This window comes from Lagopus muta, chromosome 1 (assembly GCF_023343835.1).
Source record: "Lagopus muta isolate bLagMut1 chromosome 1, bLagMut1 primary, whole genome shotgun sequence".
Lineage (NCBI taxonomy): Eukaryota > Metazoa > Chordata > Aves > Galliformes > Phasianidae > Lagopus > Lagopus muta.
The window spans coordinates 151,380,691-151,407,907 of NC_064433.1; the positions used below are offsets into that span (position 1 = coordinate 151,380,691).

Genomic DNA, 27,217 nt, shown 5'->3' on the forward strand with positions numbered 1-27,217 from the left:
CTCAACAGATCAATTCACACCCAAAGACTTGGAGTTTGAAATCTGACTTATACAGACAGCAGAGAGAAGCAGAAATTTAGAGCAATTAATTGCACAACAGGATGTACTATCTAAGCAGGTCTGTGTTCTTTTTTCCCCATTCATAGGCAAGAAAAAACCCCATTTGCCTGCAGTTCAGACACAGAAAACCAAATTGTAAATAATCAAGGAAGAGCAGAAATGCCATGCTATCCATTTGAGAGCTCATTTATCATTTTGACAAGCATCAACAAAATACAGCAAGTATTAGTAAATATTTTCAAAGTCTATGGAGACAACACAAACCCCTAACGCTGCAAACCCCTAACACTTTATTTTTGTTTTACATCATCTAAGACTGATATGTCAGCACATTTAATCTTTGTATTCCTATGCTGTATCTGGTACTTGCCAGAGCAGCAAAATACACACTCAGCAAGATCAATACTGAGTAGGATCCTAAGTTTAGATTAAATATACATCTTAGCATTTAAAAGGCAAGATGACCACAGTCAGAAAATTAAGTTTACCATATATATATATACTTTAGGCAGACAACTGAATTCTAAGGGTAGCTCTCAGTATACAGGGATTGGGTTCATTTTGTGTTTTTCAAGAACATGTAGAAACCTTGAAAATATATACCTGTGTTTATATATTCGCATAAACACATTCCAAAGATTCAAATAAAAATTCAAACAAAGATTAACAAATTCAGCAAAGGATTTCATTCTGTTCTCTTATATCTTAATAATGATCTACAGTTACACAGATGTATTGATATTTGATGCACTTTTTCTTTTTGCTCTCCCTGTTGAAATATTGTTTTATATGCTCATTTCTATTGTAAAAGTTTGTTTTCCAATTTTTATTTTACTTCTCTTTTGCATCTTCAAATTCAACTTCCTTAAGACATACACAGACCATTAACAAAGAAAGGAAAGAAAAGAAAACAACCCTAGAGAATAATATACTGACTACTGGAACCCTGACCTAAGGTTATTTCTATGATGAAGGTGAATTCTGGATGGAAAATCCAGAGTAGTAAGAGCAGTAAGATCTAGATCAAAAATCAGTCTATTAGAAAAGCTGCTACACAGACGTTACCAGAGATAGTCCCATACTCAGCTCAAATCAGCTAAAACAGCCAAAGGTGGTTAAGGAAGATTTTAAGGTGTCTGAAAACATGTCTCCTGCATTACAAGCTGGAAAAACGGTCCATGTTCAACTGATATTTTATATTTTTATTTTTAGAGAAGAAAGAAAAAGCAAGATAATACAGCTTCCATTGTGTTCCTTAGAAAGACACCTTGGCTAACATTTAAATTTAAATATGAAAATTGTCTCTCTCTCCCCAGTTTGTTAGCAACGCATGAGAAGTCTTTGGAAATAGACCATTCCACTTTTCCAAGATTTTTCCAGACTTTAGAAGAAGTGAGGGGAGTATGAACAGATGGGTGAACACTAGAAGAGAAAGGCAGCAAAATGTGGGCTTCAAAAAAAAAAAAAAAAAAGAAAAAAAAGAAAAAAAAAACAGAACGGAAGAGTCAGATTCTATTTACTCACTTTTAAAGAGAAACAGGATATACTACTTAGCACATTCTGATTGGAAAGTTACCTGAAACCATGACAGAATCTCCATAATTTGATAATACTCCTTCATTTGCTATTAAGAAGGTATACAGGAGTAAATCCATGTATAGTATTCTAGTAATTTCAGTTTAAGCCATCTTATCAGTTTAAAAACACTGTTGGCTTATGTCATGTAAAACATTTATAAGACAAAGGAATGCTAATGCTGGATGTAAACTGCATGGATCACAGTGCCTTGGAATAAAAGGTGAGTAAAGCTCAGGCTGAAAATAAGGCTTTCGAAAATCAAAGTGGGCTGACTTCTGAATAGGACAAGTAATATAAAAGAACAGAAAAAAAAAAAAAAGCACAACAAAGGTTTGCTTTAGAAGTTTATCTGGAGATATTTGAACATGGAAATAATTGTTCCACTTGCTACTTAAACACAATCATCTAAAACAAAATATGGAAGTGTTCAAGGCACTGTTTCATCTGCAGTTTCTGTATGTCTCTAGTAACAAAGAGGTACATAGAGCACAACAGTAGAGGAAACTATTAAGAAGCCTAGTGAACATCCTCAAACTTTATTAAGAGGAAGATATATAAAATACAGAAAACATAACTTAATGTTTTAGGCTTTTCTTCTGTGTGATAAATAAATCAAAAGCAATCAGGTCTCTCACTCTCAAAAAAAAATTACTTAACATTTTACTAAGACGTGCTGTTAGACTCAAAGGGAAGAGTGCCACCTACTGAACCAGCAGTTTACCATGCTTGCAGAGCTAGAAAATAAAATGGATAGTAGCACTCATCCTGTAAAAGCAAATCACTCCAAATTTCACATTCAAATCACAAAATCCACAGTAGGAAAAGGGGTAAAATGCTTGAGGTTTGGTATATCATCACTAAAAGTATACTCATCAAGCTTGGTCTTCTGTCTAAAACTTTGAGAACAAGCAGACAGACTTGAGAAAAAGCTGATGTCACGGAAGCACTGTGATCAGAAAGCATGAAGCCATTCTCTTGTTTGACTGAGTAACTACTGAGGCAGTATGCATTTCAAAAGACTAGAAAAGGACATTTTATAACCTATGTGCAAGGTACCTGACTCCACCTTCCTAAGGTCAGTCATATTTCTTAAAACGCTAAGGCTTGACATACAAATCATATATAAGTACTTGGTATCACTCACTTTCACTACATTCTCTGCATAAAACCTAGAAACATTATGCAATTCTGCACCCTTACATCAGCATGAGCAAATTAAAAAGCACAAGTTACAAGTCTCAGGTACATACACATGTAGAACAGAATTTTCACATGAATGTTAATTGAATAGTCTGCAGTTCACCCAGTAACATAACATGGTAGCAACCTAGGGAACACTACAGAAACAAGAACAGCATATGAAACTATCAACAGAAAAATAGAAGTATACAGATGAGCACGTTTTAAAACAGTACTCACAAGGACATGATATATTTCAACAAAACAGAAATATTTGCCTTTGCCACTTACCAAGTACCAGAAATATCCACCAAAGCCAGTACTGTCCATTGAAATATCCAGTAAAGTAATCTGAAAACTGCAATTTATACACAAGGCTTAGTAAGACAAATGACTAAGACACATTTAATGCTTCAGGCAAATACTGGGAACAGAGAAAAAAGTAAATTCGAGTTAAAATAATGTATTCCCCTAAAATGCAAAACCTCTATTTGTGCAGTAGTTTAATATGCATGAGAAGCTGTCAAAGTCAACATGATACTGGTAAAGTTACTTCAAATCTTTAAAGAGATATTATGTGTGTGTGTGTGTGTGTGTGTGTGTGTGTAGCATGCATACGTATATATATATATATGGCAAGTAATACTTGCTAAAATCATCTGACATTTTCTATCAGGATGAATCACCACTGACAATTTTTTTTCCTGCCATCCCAAACACATTACTGCAGCCTGCTGCTTCAGATATTAACACCAAAAGCCACATTAGTTTAATCTTATCAGATGGGGATGTTCTGCTGACCCCTCAAAAGAAGAGCTTTTGACCTTCTGTATACCCCCTACTGTTAATCGCTGCCAAGAATACCAGCCCCATAAAGACCTCCAACTCATTAAAGTCTTTTCATTTTCAAACTAGCATTCAGTTCCCAGCAGTGAGCTGAACGCAACTAAATGAACCTTGAAGAGGCATTTCAACTGTTCCTGTTAGTGACCATGGTAGACAGTTTTGTCCTCTCTGATGTGGGAGGCAGCTGGAGGGCAGGGTGTGATGATGTTGGAGACAGGTATCTTTGCCTTTAGCAGACTCCAGACTGCATGCTTCACTGATAAAAAAAAAAAGTCTAATCAAATGTCTCCAAAGCATACATAAGAAATAGAACAAGGAGATGTGTGAAAAGTTGCTTAAAGGAACTAAAAAACCTTTTTAGTAGCTTTGCATATTTCTCATACACCTCCATTCCTTCATTCAGTATATTTATTGTATCCTGTCCCAGTAGACCACATTTTCATTTGTAGGGCACTTCAGTAGTTATCAACCAAGAAATCATGCAACTCAGGCATCATTTACTCTATAAAAAAATCACAGATGCTGAAAGAACTGTAGATATAGCTGTTGGGTTTCGTTCCCCACAAGTAACTGCAGTGAAATTGAAATGTTTTCTTCAAAATACAGCCACCTCCTCTGAAATCTTTAAAGGCTTAATACTGTACTGTATTCATTTCTAATGATAATCCAAGAAAAAAAAATATCTAGAAATAGAATTGGTAAGCTGAATTAAAAGAACAAGTACATAATTTACGTACATAATATAAGTACATAATATATAATAAGTACATAATATAAATACTACAGTTTCTATTATTCAGCAGTAAGCATGATACTTTTCATAAGTTCATTACAATATCAAATGAATACTCAATTTCCAGAAGGACTATAGCATTATTAACCCAACTTTACCTGTTTCTCTAAGCACATATCCTTTAAAAAAAGAAACAAAACTTACAAAATATCTTAAAATCACTGATCAATCAAGTACTGGCCTATATGCACTACTCGTGCAATTTTTCAAGCAAAAGAAATCATTGTTGCAGAACTTACTGAACAATAAAACCAATTCTATTGGTTTTCTATATATATTTTTTTAAGTCAGACGTGTAAAATAGGACTAGTTAGGCAATTTTTTTTTCTTACTACTGAATGAAGAAGTGCAACACAAACCATTTGAGGAGATTGAAATAATGTAAATTTTTTGTGCATATGTACACATGCGCATCACCATAAAAACAAAATTGTCAGCATATATCCTATTTGCTTCTGTTATTTTCTCTAGAAAGGGATACAGCACAGGAAGATAACCTCTGCTGTGAAAAAGAAGCCTTGAGGTCTTGGAATTGATCAGATCTAGTGTTTCCAAATTAGTAACAGATTATACAAAAGATTTGAAATACAGGCTACAACTTAGTAATTATTTAAAGAAGTTTAGCATATGTTCATTTTAGTGTTATGAGCGTATTTTCAAGTAGACAAGAACAATAAAACCTGCAACAATCAAGTTCTGCCTTCTGTTTTGTATACCTGAACTACAGTTTAAAGGAGCTACAATAGATACATAGTTTAAAAATTCACATCTTGTCCATTACGACAAATTCCATTCCAAACCTGAATCCACTTAAATATACCAGAATCCCATCTAGTCTGGTAGCATTCCTCTGTCTTGGGGAAGAAAAGAAAATACCTTTCAGATGTAAGAAGGATGAAGGACATGTGCCACCCAAGGCCCCATGTAATCTCTCCTCACTACAAGCTTTGCACTATTGTGCAAAGAGTAAATGAAGTTATATTAGTTGCATGTACAGGAGAAAAAAAATAATAATCAGTGTTGGCAGCACATAAAAGACTACTATTAATCCAAGATCTTCTCCTTCAATAGGCAGGATGAGATTTTAATGGTGTACCAGAGACATATGTAATTCAAGTTCAGAATTATTAAGTTTCATCTAGTATTTTCTCAGAGAAATTGCCTCCGTTTAGTTAGCATAACTTTCTGAAAGTATTTAAGCTGGTAAAAACATGACTAACTTCAAACTTGATTTTGACTCAACACTGTATGTATGTACCTGGTTTTCTTTTCCCTGTGAGATATAAGAAAGCAGTGCTTTTTTGTTCTGTTTTCCTTTGGTAGGCTGACCCACCACTTATAAATTTTTCTTTTAGGAAACTTTCTGAATAATAAAAATGATACTTTTATATTTGCTCCACTTATGCATGCCTTTAAATATTTGTTCAAAGAATGAGTCAATCTACATTTATTTTAAAGGAAATGCCACGTAAATGGTAAATCAGATAAAAATAGATTAAGCTTCATCATTACGAAGTACATATGAACATATAGCAAGTAAATTCCCTACTAAAGTGCAAGTTAGAAAAAGTTCTAGGCACTAAGTGCTGGAAATACTTGTTTATAATGCCAGTACTGTATGCTTGGATAAATTATTATGGGTTGGTTCTACAAGTAGAATCAAAAAACATACCCGTACAATGAGAATCCATTTGATCAGAGACAGACCAAATCCACAGATTGCACCATACCTTCCAGCTATGGTATTGGTTATACAGAAGGATAAACAAAATCCAATCCAGTTGAAAATAAATGCCACTATAAAATAAAAGAAACAGTAGCTTATGTTAATCTGTATAGCTAAGTAAACAGACTTCACATTAATTTCACTTAATAACTAAAAAGGACATGCTTACAGAGTCTGCAGTTCCCCTTTGGTAATTCAAGCTGTCAGATTACTTTGAACCCAGACATTCTCAGTGGTATATAGTCACTTAATAATAAAGTAAATGGTAAACAGGATCTGACCTAATACTTTAAACAAGAGAACATTCCAACATGAAAGAAAGTAATACTTTGCTACAGAAATCTGAGCATACAACAGTAGACAAGAAGGGTGAATGCAAATAAAGGACTTGAGCATACAATATTTGGATTCAAACAGAAAATAAACGTGTTACAATTTTGTAATCTAGTTATATGCACACGTGTGCGCACCAAGGTTGCATATTCAGCTTTATTCAGTTTGAATAGAACACAGTAAAATCATCTGATCTTGCTCTGCAAACACAGCGTATGAAGTTGAAAAGTTGGTTTCGTTGGTTACTGTCTTCTCTTCTAGATCTATATCCAAGCATCCTTTACATAGAAACTTAAAAAAATGAAGCAATAAAAACAACATTGAGCACGAGTACTATTGCTACTTCTGTTAATTTGATACAGCTCTCAGTAGAAACACAATTACATGTTTCATGTCTTACTGCTTATCCAGTTGACACACAACAATGTCATACGTACAGACTTCAGTCTCAGTGCATTGGGTCAAAGTGGGGTAATCCCAATTAGGCAGTATACCAGCCTTGGGAATGAGGGAACTAAAGAAAAGGCCATAGATCAGAACAGCTGAGAGCACTAAAGGAAGATGACAACTCCCAGAAAGGACCAGACAATGTACATGAAGGAAATGTACATTAAACCTAGAAGACATCAAAGAGGCAGGGAGGAATGGATGTAGGACAGAGGAGAGAACTCCTGCACACAAATTCTGAATGGTCTAAGACCCAATACTTGGGGGCAGAGCATTACATCATACAGGAAACGTCTGTCTTGGCAGTAAAAATCTGAACACACAGTAAAACTTTAGGAACAGAAAAACTGTTTCTAGGTAACCCTTTCAAGAGATTTCTTATTTATTTCTTTGCAATTTAAAACCTCGCTACAACTCCTCCAATAACCACATTGAGTCGTGATGATTTTTCCTCAAAAGCAGAAATGGAATAGTTTGTAACACTGAATTTCCATTCACTTAAAGAACTGAAGTTTCAAGAGAAATTTTGAAAGACTTCACATCATCATCACAGTCATTTTGTACAAGTGAGAAAACATCTTGCCTCTGATGATGATGAGAAAGTTTACTTTTATGTTAATTACTAATAAAAAAAAACCCTCAAAACTTTAAATAAACACTGATCCAACCCAGTATATGCAGAAAAGAAATAAACAAATAGTATTTTATTACATATCAGTTGCAGAACAACATGTTAGCAATCCTGACATTTACATAGCTTTCCAAAACAAATAGCATTTACATTTGAGAAAGCTTGGACACATTGCTCTAGAAGCAGGAATTCCCATTTTTAAGCATGCTTTTCAAATTCACCATACTTTCAACAGTAACATTTGCAGAAGTTAGTTCTTCAGCGTGCCTGTTCCTGCCCCATACACAACTACAGGCTGGGCTTGTTCAGCCTGGAGAAAAGAAGGCTGCAGGGTGACCTCATTGCAGTCTTTCAGCACAAACAGGAGGGGAATCAACTCTCTGAAAGGATAGATAACAGCAGGACAAGGGAAAGATTTTAAGTTGAGGGATGGAAGATTTAGGTTGGATGTCAGGGGGAAGTTCTTTACAGAGGGAGTGGTGAGGTGCTGGAACAGGCTGCCCAGAGAGGTTGTGGATGCCAGGTTGGATGGGGCCCTGGGCAGCCTGGTCTGGTATTAAATGGGGAGGTTGTTGGCCCTGCATGTGGCAGGGGGTTTGGGGATCCTTGAGGTCCCTTCCAAGCCTGGCCATTCTGTGATAACTAGTTACTGCTCTTCCCCTTCTCCTCATGCTACTGACTGTGACTGACTTGTGGCTCTGACAGGCAAGCCATTAAGGAGAAAGACGACAGACAAGTATATAATGGACTAAGCATAGTACTTACCACTTTTAATGGTTATATATAAAGGCAAGGATTTATAGCACCTACATTTTGTATACATTGTAAAAAGAATAATTTACCCAAGTATACTAAGGGAATTAAGTTCTTAGAGTCAAATTTTTAAACACCACTGTATTTTCTTATCAAATGATCCTAAGCAAAAAATTCAAACTAAGATCCTCAGTCACTGAGTATCAGGAAGATATTTAACACTGAGTTATTTGCACAACTCCTGAAAGACAAGGCATCAACGTTTTCCAGTATTGCTCAAACTTTATTCCCTTTGCTTTACTCAGTGTGTTGTTCCACCAAGTTAGCATCAGATAACAAAAATGGGAAAGAAAAACCATAGACTGTCTAGAAGCTGTAGATTATGCAAGTTTAGTTTTATTAGGATGCATGAACTAAGTAGTGAGATTTGCCTTCTGCATACGTTTCTACTTATTTCAAAGTCAGAGAGAGATTGACAAAACAAAGCATCTCTGTCTACAGCTCAGAAATCACTAAATTGTGCAAACTTCTTGCTGCAACAAATGCAACCCCCTGCATTATGCAACAAGAACCGTTTCCCATTCCAAGGATCATATTCATATCTTAGCCTAACTCTCAGCTACTGTCCTCTTTAATTTAAGATATTTAGATTAAACTTTTGCTGTCTACACTGAAGCCATAACTTCAGTCTCTCTTTTTACTACTCTAACAACACACAACAAGTAGGACTGTTAAATGTTTAGGTTTTTATTTGTAAGACACTCTTGAAGTGACAACAAAAAGAGTAAGCATATATGAATATATTTCAAATTACATTTAAAAAAAATCGGCTATTAGAGTTATTTCGTGACAACAAAACTCATACTGAGCAACAGGTAAGAAGCTGCTTTCCAAAAACTGCAATAGGTTAAAATTTCTGTTTTTTCTGTTGGCCTTCAGAGCTGCAAGAACACACTGCAGCTTCACGTCCAGGCTATTCATTCATCAGGCCCTCCCATCCCACCTCCCAAGTCTTTCTCCACAGGTCAGCTCTCAATGAATTCTTCTTCCAGTACATACCTGGGATTACTTTACTCCAATCCAAGTGCAACATCTTGCACTTGACCTTGTTGATCCTCATTAGGTTCATGTTGGCCCACTTCTCAAGTTTGTCCAGGTCTCTCTGACACATATTTTATTCCCACAATTTACAGTCAATGCAGAAATCGTAGTTTTTCCATTTCTAATTTTATTACATTAAAAAATCCAACAATAGCAACAAGCATAGTAGAACATATCTATTTCTTCCTCCTCACGTTCTTTCACTCCACTTGCTGATCTTTTCACCTTAGCTTTCTACACCTTCATATTAATTACTCATCTTAAGTTTACTAGCATCTTTTCCATGATACTAAATATAAAACTGGCCTGAAGATATATGTTGGTTCCAAATTTAACCCACAGCTTAAGTCTGTAATGAGATTATAATGGCAACTACATATACAAAACGCAGCCATACACAACTATTTCCTTTATTCCCTGAGTTGTCTGTACAATGAATTTGTTATGGTCTTTTTTTGTTGGTGGCTAAGCCAACCTAATCTTTACAATACCTCTCAATTCATGCCTGCTTGCAACCTCCACAGGTAGATTTCCTAGCTTGTGTGCAGTTTATTGACTGAAGCATTTACTAGCTTTAAAAATTCAACACTAGCTTATGAAGGAATGGGTATTAATTGTTCCAACATAGCACCTGGAACAAAATTTAAATTTCTCTGTATTGAGACTTCTCTGATGTTGAGTTGTAGATGTGTTTAAATTGCCCAGAAATTATTCAAATACAAATCACATGTCATCAAGATAAGAACTTGAAATTCAGCTGTTTGATCCATTTGCCACGGAGACTAGCTTCTGAGCAGATAAGTCTGCACTGGCAAGGGATCTAGAGTAAAAAGGCCAACAAAAAGCTCTTTTTAAGGCTTTTTTGAGGCTAGCATCAGCACCACGCTTGTGCTAGGAGCTGGCAGCTTATGGATGGGCTCCTGAGTCACCAGGGGTAGAGCTGGCACATTAGCAGCACAGTTTAAACACCCATCCTTAACCTTCACACCTGATAATAAGCTTTAAATAACTTCCATTACACAAAACACATCAGGTGAGAAACCATTGTTTCTGCTCACTGAGAAAGGGGAGGTTCAGTAAGTGAGCACAGCCTGCATTTCCCATAGGGTGCTACATCTGTGCGTGTGGGAGGTGGGTCTAGTGGTGAAAATTATAAACTTTGGTCCCTCCTTGCTCAAGAGACCAGCTTTTCTTGGCAGTCCCTGCGACCACAGGCCGAAACACGGTCTCCACTAAACAGCAGGCTTGTTCTAAGAAGACCATGGCAACCCAGACGGAGAAATGTCACTGTTCAGGTCTATGGCTGCAGGGAGTGCCTGAGCCTGTTGCCTAGGGAGAGTAGCAGGGATTCCACCTGTGTGAGGTGTGAGCAGGTGGATGAGCTACTTAGTTAGGTGGAACTTAAAGATGAGGTGCAGAGACTTAGGGCCATCAGGGAGTGTGAGCAGGAGATCAACCGGTGGAGTGACTCACTGGCTTACCAGAGGGAAAGGTTCTGGGAAAATACCCCCAGAAAGGTGGTGGACCCCCTGCCTTGTCACAGTTGAATAGACCTGACTGATGAGGAAGGTTGGAAGAGAGTCTCACCTCGGTGTCACAGGACACCCCCATCTGCCTAGCCCAGTTCCCCAGCTCCCTCTAAGCAACAGGTTCCAGTTGCTGGAAGTTGAAGGAGAAGTGAGTGAAGAGGTAATGGAGGATCTGCCTAGGAGAAAGCCTAGGGCGAGGCGGTCACCCCCATACCTTGAGACTGCCTCCGACAGGAAAAAAAGAAGGGTGGGCGCAGTGGGTGACTCCCTTCTCAGAAGAACGGAGGGCCCCATATGCAGACCTGACCTGGGCTATCAGGAAGTGCTGCCTTCCCAGGGTTCGGGTCAGGGACATAATGAGGAAACTCACTAAGCTGGTTAGGTCATCCGACTACTTTCCATTACTTGTAGTTCAGGTGGGCAGTGATGAAATTGCTCAGACAAGCCTACAAACTATGAGAAAAGATTTCAGGGGTTTAAGGCGTTTAGTTCAAGAATCAGGAGCTCAAGTGATCTTCTGCCCTATACCTTCAGGGCCAGTAAGGGACACTGAGTGGGACTGGAAAGCATGAGCAATGAATAATTGGCTTGGAGGCTGGCGTCGAGCAAGAAATTTGGGGTTCTTTGATCATGGGGAAGTTTACTCAGCCCCTGGCCTATTGTCTGTCCGTGGAACCCACCTATCTCAAAGGGGGCAACGAATACTAGTGCAGGAGCTAGCAGGGCTTATTGAAAGAGCTTTAAACTAGCTACGAAGGGGGAAGGGGACAAAACAGGCCTCACAAGAGATGAACCTAGGGGAACGATGCTTAAGCTGAGGCAGTCTACTTGACTGAAGTGCATGCATACCAATGCACGCCGCATGAGCAACAAGCAAGAAGAGTTGGAAGTGATTGTGAGTCAGGCTAATTATGACCTTGTTGCTATTACCAAAACATGGTGGGACCACTCCCATGACTGGAGTGCTGTGATAGATGGCTACAAGCTCTTCAGAAGGGATAGACGAGGTGGTGGTGTGGCCCTTTATATTAAAGACTGTTTTGATATTGAAGAGCTCAGGGTTGGGAATGACAGAGTTGAATGTCTATGGGTAAGGATCAGGGGGAAGGCCTGTAACGGTGACATCTTGTTGGGGGTCTGTTATAGACCGCCTAATCAGGATGAAGAGATGGATGAGGTGTTCTATGAGCAGCTTGTGGAAGTCACGTGATCGCCAGCGCTTCTTCTCATGGGAGACTTCAACTTCCCTGATATATGTTGGAAATATAACACAGCACAGAGGAAGCAGTCCAGGAGGTTTCTAGACTGCTTGAAAGATAGCTTCCTTATGCAACTGACAGGAGAGCCTACCAGGGGTGGTGCCCTGCTAGACCTGGCCTTTGCTAACAGAGAAGGACTGGTGGGAGAAGCGAAGGTTGGGGACCATCTTGGGCAGAGCGACCATGGAATTGCAGAATTCTCCATTCTTGGAAATGTCAAAAGAGTGGCCAGCAAAACTACCTTCTTGAACTTCCAGAGGGTGGACTTTGATCTGTTCAGGGCACTTGTAGCACGGGTCCCTTGGGAGTCGCTTCTCAAGGGTAAAGGGGCCCAGGAAGCCTGGATGCTCCTCAAGACGGAAATCTTAAAGGCACAAGAACAGGCTGTTCCTGGGTGGCGTAAGGCGAGCCTTATAGGTAGATGACTGGTGTGGATGAGCTGGGAACTACTGTTGAGACTCCAGGAGAAAAAGAGAGTCTACATCCTCTGGAAGAAGGGACAGACTGCTTGGGGAGATTACAAAGAAGTAGCTAAGGTATGCAGGGAAGAAGTTAGGAAGGTGAGAGCCCAACCTGAACTCAGATTGGCCACTGCAGTAGAAGAGAATAAAAATTCCTTTTACAAATATATATCAATGGCAAAAGAAGAACCAAAGATAGTTTTCATCCTATACTTGATGCAGCAGGGAACGTGGCCACTGAGGACAAGGAGAGGGATGAGGTCCTCAATGTCTTCTTTACATCTGCCTTTAGTAGCCAGACCAGTTATCCTCTAGGCATTCTACGCCCTGATCTGAAAGTCTGGAATGCTGCTCAGAATATACCCCCAGCGATTCAGGTGAAGGCAGTCAGAGAGCTCCTCCTCCATCTGGACTGTCACAAGTCCACAGGACTGGATGGGCTGCACCCTCAGGTGCTGAGGGAGCTGGCGGGGGTGATTGCCAAGCCACTCTTGGCCATCTATCAGCGCTCCTGATTAAAAGGAGAGGTCCCAGAGGATTGGAGACTTGCTGATGCAACTCCTATCTTCAAGAAGGGCTGTAAGGAGGATCCAGGGAACTACAGGCCTGTCAGCCTGACCTCAGTACCAGTGAAAGTAATGGAGCAAATCATTTTGGGTGAGATCACATGGCACATGCATGGTGTCCAGGGGATCAGGCCCTGCCAGCATGGGTTTATGAAAGGCAGGTCATGCCTGACCAACCTCATCTCCTTCTATGACTGGGTGACCAGACTGGTAGATGAGGGAAGGGCTGTTGATATAATCTACCTAGACTTCAGCAAATCCTTTGACACGATCTCTCACAGGCTTCTTCTGCGGAAACTGGCTGCCCGTGGTCTGGACAGGTATACACTCCTTTGGGAAAGGAACTAGAGGGCCGTGCCCAATGGGTAGTGGTTAATGGAATCAAGTCCAGCTGGTGACCCATTTCAAGTGGTGCCCCCCAGGGGTCAGTACTGGGGCCCATCTTGTTTAATATCCTTATTGATGACCTAGATGACAGGACTGAGTGCACCCTCACCTCAATAAGCTTGCAGATGACATCAAGCTGGGAGGTTGAGTTGATCTGCCTAAGGGTAGGGAGACCCTTCAGAGGGATCTGGATAAGCTGGATCTCTGGGCTGAGGTTCAACAAGGCTAAGTGTCAGGTCCTGCTCTTTGGCCACAACAACCCCATGCAGCGCTACAGGCTTGGGGATGAGTGGCTGGATAAGTGTGAAGAAGAGAAGGACCTGGGAGTGTTGGTTGATGCTTGGCTGAACATGAGAGGTGGCCAAGAGGGCCAACAGCATCCTGGCCTGCATTAGAAACAGTGTGGCCAGCAGAAGCAGGGAGGTGATCATCCCCCTCCACTCAGCTCTGGTGAGGCCGCACCTCGAGTACTGTTTTAGGCCCCTCACTACAAGAAAGACACTGAGGCCCTGGAGTGTGTCCAGAGAAAGGCAACGAAACTGGTGAGGGGTCTGGAGCACAAGTCTTATGAGGAGCAGCTGAGGGAGCTGGGACTGTTTCTCCTGGAGAAGAGAGGCTCAGAGGAGACCTCATTGCACTCTACAACTTCCTGAAGGGAGGTTGTGGTGAAGAGGAGTTTGGCCTCTTCTCCCAGGCAACGAGCAGGACACAGAGAAATGGCCGCAAGTTCTACCAGAGGAGGTTTAGGTTAGGCATGAAGAAAAACTTTTTCTTTCAGAGAGTGGTCAGGCACTGGAATGGCCTGCTCAGGGAGGTGGTGGAGTCACCGTCCCTGGCATTGGTTAAGAGGCGCTTGGATGAGGAGCTGCAAGATATGATTTTATAGCTTGTGGCAGCAATGGTAATGAGAAGACAGTTGGACTAGATGATCTTATAGGCAGTTTCCAACCTTGTGATTCTATGATTCTGTGATCTTTCTTCTTTTCTTTCCTTTCTTTATCAACTCACCTATGGGCTCTAATTCATACTTTTTTTCCTAGGGTTCAAGGACACCTGCGGAGAAGGACTTGGGAGGCTCTGATGGACAAAAAAGATGAACAGGAACCAGCAGTGTGCTCTTGCAGCTCAGAAGACCAACAGTACCCTGCGCTGCATCAAGAGAGGGACAACCAGCAAAGAGAGGGAGGTGATTGTCCCTCTCTACTCTTACCTTGTGAGTCTCTCCATGTGGAATACCGTGTTTGAGCCTGGGGCCCTCAGTAGGGAACGAGAGCGGAGCAGTTGAAGTGGGTCCAGCAGAGGGCCACAAAGATTATTAAAGGGCTGGAGTGTCTCTCCCATGAACAAAGGTTGAGGGAGTTGAGCTTGTTCAGCTTGGAGAAGAGAAGGCACTAGCAAGACCTCATCATACTCTCTCAGTACTTATTTACAAGCACTAGGGAGACTGACTTTCTACATTCTGATGATCATAAGACAAGGAATGGCTTTAAATTAAAGCAGGGGAGATTTAAGTTTGATATCAGGAAGATTTATTCTTCTCAGAGGGTGGTAAGGTGCTGGCACAGGTTGCCCAGAGAAGTTATGGATGGATCTTCGGAGGTGTTCAAGGGCCAGGTTGGATTGGATCCTGGGCAACATGATCTAGTGGATGGCAACTCTGCCCATGGCAGGGAGGTTGGATCTAGACGATCTTTAAGGTCCCCTCCAACCTAAACCATTCTATGACAGAAACTGATAGAAATCCAGCCCTGATCACTAGAGAGCACATTTTTTGCTCACCACCATAATTACAAGCTCCAAAAGTTTCTTAAACCATATGATTTTATTCCTTAAAGATAAAATAGGTTGGTTTCCAAATTTTTCCCCCTACGTTTCTGAAACAAGTGCTAAATTAAAAAATAAAAAATACACAAAACCTTAAGTCACTTGAAAACAAAGCAACATGTTGATGTAAAAGACTTAGACTATACTGTCTCCTTTTCTTTCGTTTAGCAAAACACAACAGTATTTTTCAACTTAGATGACAAAGAGGTTTTTAACTTTTACATACCAAGCTGCCACAAAAGAAATATCTGACCACTAGATGGCCTGAAGACAAATATTTTTGCAGGTTCTGCAACTACCACTAGATGGTAGCTACACATCACTAGTAGATGTCAATCATCAGGCAGGAACATTAAAAAAAGAACGAAAAATATGCATTTGATTATGCTTCATTGAATAAAATGAATTAACAAAAGCTAATTTCTGTTTTACGCTTAAAATTAAGGCAACCATCTCCCAAGATCTTCGTACAAGCGCTGTATGTAACAGTCACAGAAAGAATCTGAGTGAGCTCATCAAGAACAAGTTGTTCTTTCTGTGATCCTCTCACTGTAACACAGTTCCTGATACTGTTTTCCTGCATTTTAACTACATGAGGAAACTTATTCCAGGTTCTCACTGATCTGCCACCTCTGCTTCCAGGATTTAAACATAACCCACGTAGGAAAAAAAAAAAAAAAAAATAGAGCTGTTCTGGAAATTTTAACTCCTGCACCCCTGAGTTTACTGTGGAACATCGATAACCAAAAATCATAAAACCATGGCATGTCATACATCAAATTTATGGCCCTTAAAAGAAGAGGAATACATCCCACACACTGTTTGAGATCTATTCCCTCTGAGTTATTTAGTTCCTTTTTCATCTAATTCTTCAATTCCCCACTCCCCCCCAAAAAAACCCACACTGAAAATGAGATCTATGTATTCAGTGAGTTGTTAACTCCTCATATAATGAACATAAATACCAAATAAACTACGTAAATTCTCATGCGTAAATACTGCATATAATAGTCAAAATTATTTGCTTCTAGTGCAGCTTCTGCACAGCGTGATTTTAACTACCACACTCCTAGGTGCAAACTAATGTGCTTTCACTAATGATATAATAGACTTAAAACATTTTGGAGCCATCAATTCATCCACTTGACTTCCAATCGCAGTGCTAATGAAGGCCTGAATCAGGACTTGAAAGCAAGAGCAAGTTCATACAATACACAGAACCTAAACAGGTTAAATACAAATGGTTACAGAACACAGGGCAGGTGAAGAAAGGGAAAAAGAAATTGAAGATATCCCTTCACCCCTCAAAATTGGACCCTTTTTATGGTCCAATTACAGAAACCGATTAGGATACAAAAGTCACTTTGTCACCAAACAAATATCTGTATATTTGCTATGTGAGATAGACCAATTATTCTCCTTCGAAGACACAATCCCCACACTGTGCATTATATATGAGCATAAACAAATTTTGAAGTTCTATAACCTGCATCTCCAGTCGTGAAATAGGTAACTAAGACAGACATAAAAGGGACATGAACTAAAATGAAATTTAGGTTGAAAGGCATGAAGAGGATTTTAATGAATGATCAGCTTTCATCCTGATGACTGCTAGGAAGAATGGCTGCATCCCCCACCCCAAACTTTTACACAGGTTGCCAAAAACTCATTCATTTCAGAATGGGGAAATAGCCTTAAAATTAGAAATAATCATGTAATTAGTGAAACTGAAGCAACCAACTTTCTTCTGCAATTAACTTCCAGTGGCTAAATCTAAATTTACTCAACACAGTAGGTAAAGTACAAGGCAAAGAATGCACAGCATACAGAGACAGTGCCTGAATAACTGGCCAAGTAGTGCTGGCTGTAACCAGAGACTATCTGAAAACTCTACATATTTATGCACTAGCAGGTAGTTCAATCTGAAATTAAGCGTAGCTGCAATTGTTCCACAAGGCCACACGCAGCTACTTAATTCACTCTACTAATACAGGCAACTTTTATACAGCACACTCTTTCTCAAATTTCTTCTACCTTAAAGTTGGTTGCCAGGTCTCTGTGATTCAGCCTTTAGAGCTGGTTGTCCAACTGGAAGACGACAGAACTACCCAACTTATAGGAAAACAGTACAGTCTTTATGTACCTCAGAACAGTGATTATTTTTGTCCCCTAATATGCAAAAGGTGTCACAGGAAAAAAAGTGAAACACTGGCTACATCTAAAACAGGATGTACTTATATCTGCATACAGGTAAAAAAAAAATAAATACAGTACATTAACGCAGTTTTATCACAGTTACTTTTTATATTCCATAGAAATAAGGTACAATTAAGAGATACCTCTATAGGTCTGGGATACAAGATAACTTACTGAAAAATGCCAACATGAAGATGCCATCATTGCCCACTCTAAGCTGATCTGCATCACTGAAATCATCCCGTGGTGGATACTCTTCTTCCTGGATTTACAGGTTAGTGATAATTTAGTGAAAAGTTTATTTTAGAATAACTAACTGTAGGATTACAGTATTAATCATGTTTCTAAATCTAGAAAAGAACTGACATTTCTGTAACATGTCCACATCAAGGAACTTGAAAGAAAAATATTTGTAAACAAGGCTTATGTTACTTATGTTGACAGAGCATGGATTTAACAGTTTCTGTAGAAGATATTGTCTATACATCTTAACTACAAATTGTTTCCAGTGACTACTTCGACAATCTAGACCAATAAAAATCCTCTCTTATTATATTTATTTTAATATGCAGCCAAGTTGTTACTAATAATTTTTTTTCCAAAAGTTTGCGTGTTTTATTTTTTTTCTCTAACAGAATAATCTTTGAATGCTTTGAGTTAAAGAAAAAGGATTTAGAATAAGGTTAGACTCTTAAAAATGCTGATGCAGAAGCACAGCACTAATCCATTTATAGATTATCCTACAAACCACTGTAAAATATATGTAAAGGAAACAACACATGTAGAGACACTAGAGGGCGTGAGCACATTAAAATTGTTTAAACATCTGAACTCAGAAAATACCTAAGTTAAACAGAAGTAAATGGATGACAGTCAAAACAGTGCAGAAATTTATCTGGTCATGTCAAAATACTAAATCTTAACACACTGAAAGTATAGGCCTGTACTGTTTCTCAATATTTTCAACAGCACTTGGAAGATCTAATTCATGTACAACTGTGTGGGCTAGGAAACCTAAGTTTCCATTGCAACAGATTTTTAAAGAGACTAATGAAAACTGTAGAAAACAGCTAAACATTATGTTAAATGAACAACAGCAAAACAAAGCAGGGTAATAAGTTAAATAACGGCTGTCAGTAACAGTAGCAATGCAGTCTGGGCAGAAACATGAGTAACCTCTATTTACTTTTCCTCCACTTTTTCAACAACTGGTCATAATGACTTAGAATTGAAGTAAGAAATATATTAAAAATAATGAAAAATAAATTGAGCTTAAAATGAGATTTAGCTGTTTTACCCAGAGCAAACAATTACTAATGAAATAATGTACTTCTTGCTCTTGTGATTATGATTTTAACATACTATCCACTCACTGTATCAGTGGTTACTTTGCATGTATCTCTATACATACATCTATTCATAAGTAAAAGATAATTAAAAATCACAATGATCTGTCATGCAATTGTCATATACACTTTTGTGAACAGTGCAAAAAAATCTACCACAGTGTAGTGATTCCAGTTAAGTTTGCTAGAATAAATTGTACCAACTCCAGACAGCCACTATTAACCTTTAATAACATGGTCACGAAGTTCCAGTTGCTATCTTCCATTTCAGTTCATTTATCAGGTCTTTGCATCTCAAAAAGATATTAACACACTATTGTTCGTAAGGACAATTGCAATTAAATCACAGAGTTGAACAGCAACCTTAAGAGAGTATAACTCAGCTCCAGGTAATTTCAAATGTCTGTAAGTGGTCACCTTATGCAGCCATGAAAGCATTAGTTTATTTAGCATGACTTTGCTGCAGCTGCAAGATTGATAGGGGAAGGGAAGGGAAAGACTGAAAACACATTAAACAAAAGGTTACATTTGAAATGCTTATATTTAAAATACATATGCCTCAGAAGCTTTTTTCCAAGTTTTAGCAACAAAAGCTTTTGATTTTAATTTCATAAGGTCTGTAAAACCCCATTTTTTCCCCATAAGTTGTTTGCTAGCTGCTCCATCTCACACTGGCTTTTACAAATCAGTTCACCAACTCAGTCTTACCCTTCGTGAAATGATCTTGCTTAGTTACAGTAAGAAGTTTAACATATTCATCTATACACACATTACTAAGGCTTTTATATGGAAGAAACATGCATCAGTATATGGTCTAGGGACATGAAAACAGGCACTTGCACTAAGTATGAGCAACTTATTCATTGTACTCCATGCCAAAATGGAATCACAGTGGGCTATGTTCTATTTACTGTCTTCAAGAACCAGGCTTTTAAAGTGATCGGAATCTTCAATGAAATGAAATAGTGTTCTACCTTTAAACCATATTCAGCACATATCCATTCACATAGTACTTGGTTTTATCACTGGTCCCAGAGACTGAATACATTAACTGTCCTCTGCTCAAGCCTCACAAATATAGGTTGCCCTTCATAAACCAGTGTTCTCATTATACTTAGTGTCAAAACTATCACTTTCTTCAGAGTACAATTGCTTGCCACCTGTTTGGTTCCAATTTTTGGAAATGAAAAGGGACAACCCAAAATGACTGTCCTCTCAAGTGATGATTAGAAACTCAATAGTTTCATAATAATACTTTTATTAGATACTGATATTTTACTTGATAAGAATAACGTTATGCTTATGTTTATATTCTTAATGTGAATGTCACTGATATCCTAGTGCTATATATATATAAGTACACACACACACAAATATGTACACAAATCGCTAAAAAAAAAATAAATCCTTTCTTCAATACCTTTCATTGATTTTTGACAAAATAGTTCTATTAACAATCATAGATAAATTCATTTTGATTGCTGGACATGCTGAAATTTGTATAAACAGAAAATTTAATATTCCTGTGGCCAGGAAAATGGTTAAACAGCAAAATATATTATCAAGATTAATGATATATCACACAGAGGAATTTCTATAAGCTAAATCTATAAGCTGAAGAACATCAAAAGGTACACAGCATCTAATTAAGTCAAATCTATTTGCTCCTCCGGAACCACAGTGCTCTCTGTAGCTATTTATGGAAGAGAAGGCTGCTTGTTTGTTTACACCAACCCCCAACGACTTTGTAACATCTTTTTAACTGAAACCTGGCATGGCATACAGTGAGACAGCCATCTTTAATCAAGGAAAGAATTGGAGTTTTCAGGAACCTGTTGGATAACTGAACTGATAAAAAACTGTTCCCAATGCAGAAGGCTTACAGAGAAAAACTAAGAAGAAAAAATGATTAAATAACTTGGAAAAACACATAAATTGTATTTTCAGCATACAAAACAAAAAGGAAAACTTAATGACGAGAGGGGAAAAAAGGGCATGATGAAACCCAGGAGCATTTGTATGCCGGTAGGAAAATTCACAAGTAGAGTCTAAACTAGAGAGAACTAATACCATACCTCGGGACGACTGTGGAATATTTCATCAAACAGACTCCTAGACTCCCTAAACTGGGCGTGCTAAGCATGTAAAAACAGAAAAATGTAAGACAAACGCAACTAAAGAGCATGAAATAAAAGCAATGCATTGCAACGTACAAGTCATTTACCTGTGAGCAGTATGTCTGCATGTTTAAACTAACCTTTGAAAACTGACATCGAGAATAAAAAAAGGCAAACATGAAAAGTCAGCTTATATATATATATATAATTACTGCTATCACAAGTGATGACAAAGGATTCCTACAATTTCTTTGATATGTTGAGCACATAACTAGGAGCATATGAAAGAAATGAATGTTTACGCAATCTATTCCCCCCATAACATCCCTATCTCATTCAGGAAAAAAGTATGAAATCTAGTTCATTAAACATTTTTTTATGCAGTTTTCCTCTCTTCTGGAAAATTAATAGGCTTGTAGCCTTCTTTGCTGTTCATTTTAGAGTATATCATGAAGGGATTATCAGCTTCATGTATTGCTCAAGGTAACAAGCTCATCTAACATTTTAAACTGTTTGTGTTATTGTGGTGAAGCTGCAAAATATCCTCATTTAACAAGCAAGAAGTTAAAAGCACAGCTCTTAGCACAGTTCACTATCTTAAGAGCACTGATTCCATAAACCTGAAAATTAGAAATCAAAAAGCAATATTTTTTGTGTATGTTTTTCAAAGCATGTAATAAGTAACTTAAACATTGCATGCAGACGCCACTGACTGTAATCTCAAAGTAAAAGCAGTAACTAATTACAGACCACTAGTGCAAAGTTCAATTGACTTAATTGTTCTTCTGCAAGTACTCAGAGCTCAGAATCAATATATTTAATATCTTTCCCCTTGGGATGGCAAATCATCACCCTAACCATGATGTGACATTTTCCATAGCCTTAATATTGTTTCATTAATATAGCTTCTGTGTGCACTTAAAGGAAAATAAGGAAAAGAAGCGAAATGATCAGAAACCACCATCAAACTTGAGATCCTTAGCAGTCAGCAGGACTTAACACTTTTAGGTAAACTGAGAAAGTTTCTGATATTAGCAGTACTGACTTAATCTACAAATCATTTAGCAAGTTTCTGCTTTTGGGGAATGATGGTATGTTCCTACTGATTTTTCCTGAGTAGGTGAAATTTTTATGAATTTCATTAAGCATCAGCACTTATTTCTCAAGTTCTTCTGTGTGCTTTGGAAAACAACATATACTATCAGATTTTATGCAAAAGTTCATTTATTAATTCATCACCACATCTTACAATCCTATCTCTGAAATCTAGATTCCTGCCCCTTGCCTCCATTTTACCTGTTTTCCTGTATTGACAATTCGTTCCTGACTGTTCAACTAAGTTTTACTAATGCATTTGATTTTTTACTATTCTCACATTGCATAATTTCCAAATAGAGTTATTTCCCTTCCTCAGCTCTAAAAGTGTCTGCTCACAAAGCAACACAAACCTCCTAAACTCAGTTTATTCTGTTCCTTCTCACTTCTCCTTAAGACCACACTGTGCTTTTTACACATTTGGACTTACATTCAACCTTATTTTCCTCATTTCAACTCAGACTCATCCTCTCATCCTGCCTGTGTTCATTCTGTTAGCAAAGCCAGATCTAGACTTCTCTTCCCACAACATGTAAGCTTCAGAGTCTCAAGATCTTTGTCCTGCTTTGTTCTACCTACTGCTGACATCCTTGTGATTGAGTCAAATTGCTTTTCTCTTCCCTACTGATCAAAGGCCAAGAATAATAAAACTATCCATGGCACACCAGAAACTCACAGTTTCAGTACTGAAAGTATTTAAGGGCAGTTGTATGACCTATCTTTTTTTGTTTGATAATCCTGTTCTGATACAGGACATCTGCAAACATTCTCTGGAGACAACACATCTGCAGCCCCATTTCCTGCATAGCAGTCTGAACTTGTTCATGGGAGACTCTCTCCACAAATTTAGTAGTTCTAAAGCTCTATGTATCAAGTGTGGAAACTCATTTTTCAGTAACTTATGTTGGCCAAAGCCGTCAGATTTTCTGAGGCAGGGTAAAAGATGTTTCCAACACACACAAAAAAAATCTAAATCTGTGACAATTAGAGCACTTCAAAATAAAAGGCTTAAAAACACAAGAAGAAAACCAGTTTTACTTAGATCCGTTCTTAAGTAGGCTATACCTCAGCTTCAGGCTTCCCTCCCACCCCCATTTAAATCCAGGTCAGAGACACAATTGCATCTATGTCTAAAGCTTCCGCTTCATAGGGTCCCAGATCTACAAAATTAGAAGCAAAAAGAGTATTGCAAGAGTTGCACATGCCTCATTAGAAGTATTGCAAGACTGGTAACAGTACCCATAAAATTAATGTTTCAGTTGCTAACATCTCAAATAAATTTGAAGTTCACTGACTGAAATCAAGGGCTACATTCAGACCAAAGCTTCAGCCTTACTTCTACTTAAGTTGCAAGCACTAACAGACTAGATATAATCCATGCTTCTGTTAAAAGGTTACAAAATCATTGCCTCCTAGCAGGAGCATGGCAAGAAACCATGCAAATATTTTGCATTCACAGCTACATTTAGTAAAACAGACTTGTGTAACACCTTCAATGGTGATGTCACATAGACCTATTTTAACTATAGCTGCGTCTACCTCTAATTGCTGTGCACTGTGATTACTGCATGGCAATCAAGGAAGAAACCAATTCCAGCTGCACAAGCTGAAGTATTCCATTCAAAAACATGCTGCACTTGACATGTACAACCCAGTTAGGAAGATTTTAAATGCATCTCAAACTCAATCACCTTAAACTCAAGGTGTAGATCTATAGAGAAAGCTCTGAAAGCCCAATTTAATTATGGCATATTACAATCAATCCTACAAAAATAAATAAATAAATAAATAAAAAGCAGAATTTCAAAGAAAAAAAAATGTCATTGACTGTTTATAAAACTAACTTAATAATTGGAAATGTGAATTGTGAGGGATTTTGTTTGTTTTTCAGTTTTTTTGTTTGTTTTGCTTCTGCTTTTATTTTGAAGACTGCATTCATTATGACATTAATTCTTACAAAACTCTATGTACTGAAAGCATACCTATTAATTTACAGTTTACCATACTTGTAGTATGTGACTTTTTTCTTTAAGTACTTGGAACATTTCTTCCAACCTGTCATGGCTTTCCAGTATTTAAGTTCTTCAAGAAACAAATAGCAAGGACTTATCTTTTACAAAGATCTACTGTTTGGTGTTTCAGCTCTTCCAGACAGTGAGAATTTCATTCCTTTCCGAAGTTCTGCTTACTTTACTAATTTTTTTTTTTTAAGCATATGAAACACTCAATATCAGCACTAGTTCTAGAAATTGACATTATCAGTGGATATTTAATTAAAATATGACAAGATACTGAATAAACTATCAAAACAGGGCAATGGATGGTTTTTCAGAAATATTTAACCACCTACTAAGCCTCAAGAGTGCAAACACTGTACAACTTCTCTAGTAGTAACTTACACTACCTATAAAAAAATGAATGTATAAAAAATTAAAATCACCTGCCCATAATTATTTTTAGTGAGTAGGCCATGAGATGGTCCTTCTTATTATAAATCATTAGATTAGTCTTACAAGTTGTATAAAGTTGAAACAAAGAACTGCTTTACTTACACGTTGGGTAACTTCTGCTGCAGCAGCTGCCATTGCTGCAGCTTTGGCCTTCTCTGCTTCATCGTAAGTAGGAAGAGAGGTAGCTACACTGTATGGAGGTGGTACAGGATAAAATTCATTGTGTGTTTCTGTTCAAAATAAAGAGGTCATTATGCATTTTTAAACTAGAAAGATATAAAAAAATAAGATTTAAGAGCACAAACTACTGAACTTTAAAGTGCATTCTTTCAAGAGGCTGAAATTCAGATTTGTAGCTCAATTTCTTAGAATTTTTGAGAAAAAAAATGTATTTTTATAGAATTAAAGTGAACAAGTTAATGGTTATTTTAATTGCTTTTTAATCTTGATGCTACAAGAATCAAACAAGTTAGAAAAAGAATTCATGAGCCTAGTTATATGTTCAGATATTCCAATCAAGTCATTTTATCATACAAGAGACATGCAAAGAAATATACTAAAAAAAATTGTTTAATCAACATTAAAGACCTAGGTCAGAGTAATTCTGAAACATTTATTTGGTGAATGTGAAATGCAAATTTAGGCAACTATGCTTAAACAAGGACTTTGATGTTGTCTGCTGTTAAGCGTCCTATACCCTAAAGGAAAGTCACAACCTCATCAGAAATGGAGTAGTGAATAAAAAGCTCTACATTTTTCATTCTAATTTTCTTCAAGAGCATTTAAAGCAAAACCCATCTTTTCATGGCAGTATTTTCCACCACACATGGCACATCCTTTGGCTTTCAGGGAAGGGTGGAGGTGGCAGTTAAAAGAGTAATAAAAATTGCTAATGAGTTCTCATAATGAGCAGTGAAGTACATAGATTAAATGTAGAACTGAACTACACACAGACTTAAATAAAAGCTAACCATTACACTAATTAATGAACAACCCTTTAGTCAAGTAATTTGGAACAATCAGCATAATTTAGAAGCATGCTTCTACTGAACAAATTTAACAAAGGGCTGTGCATGAAAGCCTCACTTCTTGCTGCAATTGCGTGCGCAGAAAAAATACTGCAGCACGTACCAGGTTGATCAAGTGCTGATTCATACACACGCCTCTCTGACAAGCTGTTGTATGTAAGAACAATACCTGAGGTTGCAGCTGCTTCTACGCCTATGCTACAGTAAGGTGGTGGGGAGGTATCTGCTTCAGATAAGGCTGCTGTCTGAGGAGTCTGTGTCGTCTCTGTAGAAGTAGAAGGCTGCTCAGCCACTGAAGATTCAGGAGGGTCATCCTCATTGTGAAGCTTAGAAGAAAAACACACAAGAGTCATGGAGGTAATTGCCTGATAACTTTGAACTTGCAGACCTATCATCAAGAAAGAAAAACACTCTTCAACAAAGCCAAAAATTATTTACAAACGCAGCCTGCGATCACTAAGGAACCCAGTGAAATACTTCTTAAGCAAACAGTCAAAAGCAGCCTTAAATGACTCTTTATTTTCCCTTCTTCCAGAAACGGGTAACTTCTGCTCAATGTGATGTTCACATAATTTCAGAAAATTGCATTTTTAATGTTATCTCTATAGGAAAGTGAATGTTTAAAATATTAGGAAGATAGAAATAGAAAGTAGTTTAAAGTTTATTTTTTCTTACATTTGTTCGTAAGAATATTTTACTCCATTTTAAAATACAAGTGAGCAACGCTATTTTTTGATTGCTTCTCCATTGCTACAGTAAAAATAACACTACTTGCATAAGTGTGATCTTTCTGTTCTTGTATTTCATCAAATAACTTCATCCAAATTCTTTCTAAAACATTCCACATTTTCTACACTCTGGAAAGAATCCTTCTCCTATAGAACTTTAACTTGCTTGGACTTTTGCTTCTTTAAATATAGCTAAAAAAGGATCTATACAGTTAAGCTTATGGGGAAATGAGAATTAGAATAAGCAAGAACAGTAATTAAAACCATCAAATTCAGATCCATCAACTTACAGATCTTTTCTTTAAGACAGAATGTCTGATTATTTTTAGCTAAATTTATACCATTTAGAATATTACGAGTAGTACACACTTGGAACAAAAGAAGTACTAGTATATACTAGTGCTCATGCTAGCATGAACACCACAATGCCTAGAGAACTACTACTGAAGCACCCATATTTAAAACTCAAGTCAGATGAACACACTGAAGAGATCTAAGACTGAAGAGGTTCTGTTTTCAGGAACTAAAAACCATCTTACAGAATATAGTTGTCCTAGCAAAAATAATAATAATTATTAAGAGTATGGGTCATTTTTCCATTAAACAAAGTGCAATCAAATTATTGGAAAAGATTACTTTCAGAAGAGCACTCAAAAAGCTTTGCTAAGTAGTGCCACACTCTTACCAATAATTTCTTTATATCAACAGTTCAAAGTTCTGGAGGTTATAAATTCTGTGCTATTCTTTCTAGACTAGTGATAACAGAAATTAGAAGCAAATACGA

At 37.7% G+C, this 27,217-nt stretch overlaps 1 protein-coding gene across 10 annotated transcripts in view; it reads right to left on the reverse strand.

The window, feature by feature from the left end:
* The window catches only part of NDFIP2 (Nedd4 family interacting protein 2), a 119,964-nt gene that overhangs the window by 72,905 nt on the left and 19,842 nt on the right, over positions 1 to 27,217 (reverse strand). For 9 of the 10 annotated variants that reach the window (XM_048946396.1, XM_048946387.1, XM_048946381.1 and 6 more), the window contains 6 exons: positions 25,875 to 26,031; positions 24,780 to 24,907; positions 21,091 to 21,150; positions 17,844 to 17,931; positions 6,129 to 6,253; positions 3,109 to 3,175 (listed from right to left, as the gene is read on the reverse strand). In XM_048946396.1, the coding sequence (XP_048802353.1) occupies positions 3,109 to 3,175; positions 6,129 to 6,253; positions 17,844 to 17,931; positions 21,091 to 21,150; positions 24,780 to 24,907; positions 25,875 to 26,031 (625 nt within the window). The remainder of the gene's footprint in view (positions 1 to 3,108; positions 3,176 to 6,128; positions 6,254 to 17,843; positions 17,932 to 21,090; positions 21,151 to 24,779; positions 24,908 to 25,874; positions 26,032 to 27,217) is intronic. The other variant, XM_048946419.1, reaches the window with a different exon arrangement.